The sequence below is a fragment of the Myotis brandtii genome, unplaced genomic scaffold (assembly GCF_000412655.1).
Source record: "Myotis brandtii unplaced genomic scaffold, ASM41265v1 scaffold5, whole genome shotgun sequence".
NCBI lineage: Eukaryota > Metazoa > Chordata > Mammalia > Chiroptera > Vespertilionidae > Myotis > Myotis brandtii.
In genome coordinates, this window is record NW_005369060.1 from 2,495,233 (window position 1) to 2,503,272 (window position 8,040).

The following is an 8,040-nucleotide window of genomic DNA, read 5'->3' on the forward strand; positions in this document are numbered from 1 at the left end:
ATTGAGCCTGCAACCCTGGCATGTGCCCTGACCAGGAATCGAACTGTGACCTCCTGGTTCATAGGTTGACGCTCAACCACTGAGCCATGCTGGCTGGGTGGAACAGCAGATTTCTAATTCTACCATGGCTAACTTGACTGCACAGATCATTTGCTCCCAAAATCCTATTCTAGTCCATATCACTTTTTTGTTTTTTAAAATATATTTTATTGCTGTTTTACAGAGGAAGGGAGAGGGATAGAGAGTCAGAAACATCGATGAGAGAGAAACATCAATCAGCTTCCTTCTGCATGCCCCCTACTGGAGATGTGCCCGCAACCAAGGTACATGCCCTTGACTGGAATCAAACCTGGGACCCTTCGGTCCGCAGGCCGACGCTCAATCCACTGAGCCAAACCAGTCAGGGCCATATCACTTTTGAGGGCCCTAAAGAGCTGCTCACTTTTTCATTTTCAAGATAATTCCTCTTGATAGCTTCCAGCAGACCTCATTGAGGAAAGAATGGAGGTCTATAGAACTGATTGCTCATTGAGGGTAAATAACCTAATATACCCACTCAGGTAGGTATCAGCATATAAAGAAATTACTTTACAGAGACTCCCCACTAACTTTTTTCTCAATTTCCCAGAGATAGAGTAAAAGTTTATGTTTTCCCCAGAATCAAATTAAAATTTGAAGTTAAAGGCTGTCCAGGTGACCCTAGTGAACCCAGGGTCAGCAGGGTGGGTTGGAACCTGTTAGTAAGGCAGCATTAAGATGCACTTCAAAAGCTATGTGAGTTTAGCTTTTAATGCAGAAACATTTGATGCTGATTTTAAATGTTGGAGCATTAACAAAGGATGATGAGAATACAGGGTGAGGCAAAAGTAGGGTTACAGTTGTGAGTAGGCGAGACAGAGTTTATTCTTGTATTATTTTCCATACAAACAACTGTAAATCTACTTTTGCCGCACTGTGTATACGTTTGCTTTGGCTGTAGTTTAATACTTGTTGCAGTCATTTTTTACATGAACTGCTTACCCTTTCTTCTTATAGTGTATTACAATTATTTTCAAACAACTGTCATGAATTCATTTAATTATAAAACCAAACTGTCGATATGTTTAACAAGTACAGCTTTTTATGTCATCTGCTTATATAGCTTAGTTGTTTGCTCATAATCTGAGAATGTAATAGATATAGAATTTACCCCAGTAAGCATGCAAAGCTTGCCTGTAGTCAGTTACCTTTAGTTTTTTTTCCTCTTTGATAGGATCAGATGCAGTGAGAAGGCCTCAGATATTAAATAAAGTCTAATAATTAATAATGAAAAGTCACCCTGAAGAATACATCTAAGTAAGATCGTCTGCTAAATTGGGAGGGAAAAGTTTTCTTTTTCTGAAGAGAAACTGGAAATTCCTCCTTAAATTTGCTGTATTTATTCTTTATACCCCTCTGAGGCCAGGGTTTAAAAATCATTTTTGCTTTCCCCATAGGTATAGTTATGATTTGTGGCATTTTGATTAAAAATATATTCTGATTATTCCCTCAGAACTTTTCCCCTTCACCCCAATTTCTCTAAGGGTGTTTAAGGTTATAAAGAATGTTCCATGCTCTCACCTTAACATTCTGCCAATAATCAAATTCATTCTTTTTCACCCCTTTCCTACTATTTGGTCAGCAGGAATAATTTTTTCTTTCTACCAATCAACCATCACCATAAAAATTAACTACCTATTATCTTAAAACCCCAGCCATCTGGGGTCCAGAAGACATACTTAAAAATTCCATTACACATTAATAAATCCATTACTCATAGGAGCTACTGTCTAAATAATAATAAAAAAGATCTGAAAAGTTCATTAGTAAGAATCTGGGAGACTTTCCTGTACATGAAAGAGGTAGAAAAAATACGTTTATTAGCATGTTCAAGGTAGTCAAGTTTTTAACAAATATCTAATTCCTCACAACAACCCTGTGAGGTAGGTAAGTCACTGTTTTGTGATAAACTGACATCATTCCAAATAAAGTGCAATTCCTAAAAAAATAAATCTGCAGTACGAATAATTTTGTTAATGATACCATTTATGTATATACTAGAATTTGTGTTTCTGTATACTCTGATTCATGCAATAAGGTGTCCCTAGAAAAGTTTACTGCAAATCAAATTCTATTTAAATACACGTGGGGAACTATTTAAATAAACTCTGGGGTGAAGTTTTTTGTAAAATAAATCAGTATTTTTAATCTTATGTAAAAAAGGAATTTTCTTAGTATTTGCTCAAAGTGAGGCATTCTCAACAAAGTTTCACTCACATTTATCCATTCTTCGGTATATTCTCTCAATGTGGCACTATGCCAATTTAAGACTTAATTTACTAAATTAAAACTTAGCAATTTGGTATATGGCAGTGACCTGGGTTATCATATAGAAATCTCCAATATGTTATGCTCAATCTCAACCCAAAACCTACGGTAGAAATGAAATGTAAACACAAAAAAATTGTAATTAACTTAAAAAATTTTTTTCCTTAAGAACATTACTTAATTTTTTCCTTTACATCACAAAAGAGAGATCTTAGGGTCTTTGAAGAGAAACACAATATTCTGTTATCTATATAATTCTAGTGATTTTTATTGCAAATTAAAGCCTGATTTTACCAATTTACTATTTATAAGGGAGCTAGCAGATATTACTATAAAAATTTAGGTATTTTTTTTTCCCTGTAGCAGTATGACTTACTAGGAAAAGAAATATTCCCAAGCACCCATTTTTTCTTAAGTATATATTTAAAGTACATTTCTACTGTTAATCCAACATTAGTAAACATCCAGTTGCCTAATTTTTTTATGGTTGTCTTATCTGAAAAATACATTTCTACTGAAGAATTTCCATTACATTTAATTAGGAGATAGATGTTTAGATTAGTTATATAATTTATTTTGAACAATAACTCCAATTACGCTCAGGAACTTAGTTAACACTTAAAATCCACTGGCAGGTTTATAATACTTTAGCAAGTGGTTAAAGGAATTTGCCATTGTAAAAAATTATTCAAGCCCAGAAAAATCATTCTCACCAAAAATTTTAAAAATTAGGCAAAACAACAGGTAAAATAGACTAAGCCATCTATAACTTGTACATTCAAATACATACTAATCCAATAGTGCACTTTGGATTATAGTGAGGTAGGGCAAAGAAATAAAGTCAAATACATTTTGAACTGTGAAATTTATATAAACTGAAACAGTGACTTATACCCAGGTTTTAGCTGAATATAAACAAAAATTTTGAGAATTCAATGACAAAGTATTTTCTTAGATTCAAGGACAGAATTGTAAAAAAAAATCTTTGAGGTACATATAAATAAAAAATACAAAGATATATTTTCTCTCAACATAAAATATGCTTGTATAAAAATAACCCACGATATAGAAAAAAGAGATACAAACATTTTTGCATAGATTCTCCATATAAAATATTTACCTGGGGCTAAACACTGGAAAATACACCTCTGAAACTAATATAGTTGAACTATTTTTCTTGGATACCAAGTATATACAAAATAAAAGCCCTTCATCTTAGGGAGCATGGGCAGGAGGGAAAACAATTAAATTTAGCATCAGTCTATATTTATTTCTCTGCTGCTCGAATATAAACCAATGATGACAAGAGGAGAAACTCTGGGGGTTTATTTAACAAAATTAAATTCACATTTCTGAGGCCATCATAATGCATCCAATGTCCATCAATCTGGAAAGCTGCAGAATAATGATGTTCCTCTTTGTTAAATAATGTGGCACCTTCCAACAAATACCTGTAAATTCAATGACAAAGTGTAGCAGAAAATTACAATACTTTGTTCTTAAGAGAAATATTCCTTAAATTCTTAACTAAGGAAAAAAAATTGAGATTGTTTGCATTGTATTCCCTGAAAAAGATATCCATCTAAACAACTAATGTACAATAATGGGTAATTAAGAATAAAACATTTAAGAATTTAAAAAATTGATATAATTTAAGAATTAAAAAAATATACATCTTAATTCATAACCAGTATGGTTCTATTAAGAGAAAACACAAAAAAAACTTTTAAAGCAAAAAGTTAAAGGAACCCTGCATGTCCTAATTTGTATGCAGATATTTTTATCTATAATAATGATGGTAACATTTTATTTAAAAAGTTTTTTAAAGATGCCCTGATTGGGGACTGAACCCTGCAAACCTGGCGCATTGGGACAATGCTCCAACCAACTGAGCTACCTGGCCAGAGCCAGTAATATTTTATTTTTAAATGATGGCTTCATACCATATACTACTTTGACTTAAAATACCACTAATAATCAGAATTTACTGTTTACTATATATAGGTACTATCCTAAACATTTTCGTGTGCTATGTAAATTAAATCCTCACAGTAATGGCACCCCAGATAGATATTGTCATCTCTGCTTTATAGATAAGAAAACTGATAAGTAAACTTGTTTTATAAGCTATGTGACCTTACTGGTCCACGGTCACATAGCTTATAAATGGTGGGGCTGGGTTTGAACCCAATTCTTTCTATTCCATAATTCAAGCACCTAACCAATATGCACCCTGTCGGCAACTAACTTCCTGTAGTAGATGCTGATCCTATTCAGTATACACAAATTTAAAGAAAGCCATGATCTAAATAATATTTCCTTATGGGCTAGAAAAAGTCATACCAGAATAGCAGAAAAACATAAAATAAATTTATTTTTCACTAATTTTATAAAACAAACAAAAAACCACCTACTTGTGATCAGATAAATCCAAATAATAGGGTACATATGCCAGATCTTCAGATTTCCAATGCTGCATATTTAAGACAACAAAAGGAGGTGCCCCATGGCAGAAAACTCGTTGGGAGAATTCTCTTAAGCCACCACACCTAAAATTGAAAGTAGGCATGAACTTTATTAAACTTGGAATAAAGCTGCCTTTTATCACTTTTGGGTTGTCTTTATTACTTCATGTCATAAGCACAAATATCTATTTTAGGAATGGGTAATAATAGTGTAGCTATATTAATACCTTATACAAGGTGGGCAAAAGTAGGTTTAGAGTTGTGAGTACACGAAACAGTTTATTCTTGTATTATTATTTAGTGCTAGAGGCCCGGTGCATGAAATTCATGCAGCAGGGGCGGGGGTGGGGGGACCCCTCAGCCCAGACTGCGCCCTCTTGCAGTCCGGGAGCCCTCACTCCTTACCACCCACCTGATCGCTGCTCCTTACCACTCGGCTCACTGCTCCTTAGCACTGCAGTGGAGGCAGGAGAGGCTCCTGCCACTGCTGCTACACTCACCAGCCATGAGCCCGGCATCTGTCTAAGGGCACTGATCATCAGGGGGCAGCTCCTGTGTTGAGCGTCTGCCCCCTGGTGGTCAGTGCACATCATAGTGACCGGTCGTTCTGGTCGTTCCACCGTAACAGTTGCTTAGGCTTTTATTATATAGATTGTATTATTTATTTGTATTCAAACTGTAAATCTACTTTTGCACACCCTTGTATATCTATTTCCAGAAGTTTACAAGCTCTGAGATTCTATATGCAAGAAATGATACTTTTAAAAACTCCAGGAAAAGCTAGCTGCTTTATCTAGGCTTATAAAAGTGAGTAGCTTTTATTTTTAGATACATTTTTCTTTATCTAAGATGGTTTCAAAGGGAAATAATGACAGAGATGTGAAAATAGGATTCTTACAGGCCTCTTTAGATGAGATATAATTCCCTAATTGCTTCCTTTTTCCATTGAATGAAGCAAATTCTATTTTCTTAGCAGCATCAGGTATTAAGCATATGGATCAGAATTCAACAAATACAGTTATACAGTAAAATCTCGATTAACCGGAATGTTCAGGGTATAGTATTTTGGTTAACAAACATCACTGACTAAACTAAATTAACAGGAAAACCATTTTGCTTTAGTATTGGTTGCTAAAATACATTAGTTCACTCTCTGAACTTAAGTACAATTAACTGAAAATATTTTATTCTTTCCTTCTTCAGTGATTAATTAGCTGTAAGATCATCATTCTAAATATTTGTTCTCATTGTACAATAATGTAGATATAGAAATTAAGAGGTTGAGATGAATATATTCTTTCTGCCCCTTTGGATTTCTATTTTTTAAAAATTTTATTATGTTAAATTTTTTGGTTGCAATTTACCTTTCTCCTAAATGAGGAGTGCAGAAAAAATCCAGTTAATTGAGGGTGCCGACTATCTGGGTTCCGGTTAAGCAAGGTTTTATTGTACCTACTCAGCAGTGGGGAAAAAAAGAAAAGGCATTTGCTTTGTATTCATCAATTAACTATCCTATATAATAAAAGGCCAGCGACCATAATGGCGTTAATGACCAGAACGACTGATCAACCAGTCGCTATGAGGTGTATTGACCACCTCTAGATCCCAACCCCCATCCTGCAGGCTCTGATCGCTGGATGGCCAACGGGGAACCACGGGGAACCGGGGTGGGTGGTGGCGGGGCGGGACTGGGGACTGGCGAGTGGGCAGAATGACCGACCTCTTGGTCCCTCCCCCAGGCCTGCAGGCTCCGATCATGGCGAACGGGGAACCACGGGGAACTGAAGTGGGTGGCGGCAGGGCGGGACTGGGGACTGGCAAGCAGGCGGAAGGCAGACCTCTTGGTCTCTCCCCCCGGCCCGCAGACTCCCATCGCTGGATGGCGAATGGGGAACCACGGGGAACTGGGGTGGGCGGCAGCGGGGTGGGACTGGGGACTGGCGAGCGGGCAGAAGATGGCCTTGATCGCAGACTAGGCCTATTCTCCCATGCACGATTTTGTGTGCTGGGCCTCTAGTAGTATTATATTCTACTTGGTAATGACAATGCAGAATAAGTATAGGAAACTAGAAGGTGTTAAGATTTTTAAAATATTAGGCTTCCTAAATACTTATGAGTAGCTATTTCATATAGTATTAACATCAAAGAGATATCAGTCCAGGTTTCTTTATAAAAAACACAGAATACTTTCATCTTAAATGTCATGAACTCACCCCCGCTCTTCACACAGTTCAATCCTGGAACAGAATAACTCATCCACAGCCAGTCGTATCAAGTTTCCATGTGGAATTTCTTGGGGAGGACTACAAGAATTGCAAAATGCATGTAAGAACTGCTTCAACATTTTACAGGCAAATACATTATTAGGATTACAAAATTTACCAGTCAATTCATTATTAGCAAATCCAATAAAAGTATAACCTCTGTTACTCATCTTTGTACTTCTTGTAAATAGTAGAGAAACCAGTTACATTTAATAAATGTCAATGCATGAAGCTTTCCAAGAAATATTAAATCTTTCTGTAAACTAATGCTGAAATATGCAGTTGTTGTTACTTTAACAAAATTTCCAGAGAATTCAACAGAAGGGGGAAGAAATTAGGACCCAGAATCAGGAAGGCAGCTGATTAGTTACTAAAATTGGTAGTCTAAGTTGCAGCCACTGTTGGCCTCACTTACCTGGTTTATTAAAAAACTTTTTTCCACATATTTCAGAAGTTGTTTTAAATATAGGATTAAATAAAATATGCAAAAGCTTAAAAAGTAGAGTATAATAAAATATTTTATTGAGAAACACAAAATATTAGTATTAATATGGTACTGTAAATATTTCATTATAGTTCCAAAACATATTCAGATTAAAATATTAGTTTAAAAAAACAAATTTCTGAAATACTTTAAGTTGTGATTTTAAGTAACAGAACTTTTTTGCCTGATAGATTTGAAAATCAACATCCTTATATCAGCAATACAGGAAAATGGACAAAGTATATTTCAGAAAAAGAGAGACATTGACTCTAAAAAGAATAAAATATCTTCAGTGTACCATGATATAATAATATTAAAGTAGCCGAAACCGGTTTGGCTCAGTGGATAGAGCATCGGCCTGCGGACTGAAAGGTCCCAGGTTCGATTCCGGTCAAGGGCATGTACCTGGGTTGCGGACACATCCCCAGTGGGAGATGTGCAGGAGGCAGCTGATCGATGTTTCTCTCTCATCGATGTTTCT

At 35.7% G+C, this 8,040-nt stretch overlaps 1 protein-coding gene across 3 annotated transcripts in view; it reads right to left on the minus strand.

The window, feature by feature from the left end:
* The window catches only part of LOC102248364 (chromosome unknown open reading frame, human C14orf28), an 18,838-nt gene that overhangs the window by 5,941 nt on the left and 4,857 nt on the right, over positions 1-8,040 (minus strand). Inside the window, exons 3-5 of one of the 3 annotated variants that reach the window (XM_014548207.1) lie at positions 7,025-7,114; positions 6,176-6,263; positions 4,761-4,895 (exon numbers count right to left, since the gene is read on the minus strand). In XM_014548207.1, coding sequence (XP_014403693.1) covers positions 4,806-4,895; positions 6,176-6,263; positions 7,025-7,114 — 268 coding nt within the window. In that variant the 3' untranslated portion in view covers positions 4,761-4,805. Of the gene's footprint in view, positions 1-1,868; positions 3,798-4,760; positions 4,896-6,175; positions 6,264-7,024; positions 7,115-8,040 lie in introns of those variants that run through there. The other 2 variants (XM_005876844.2, XM_014548206.1) reach the window with 2 other exon arrangements.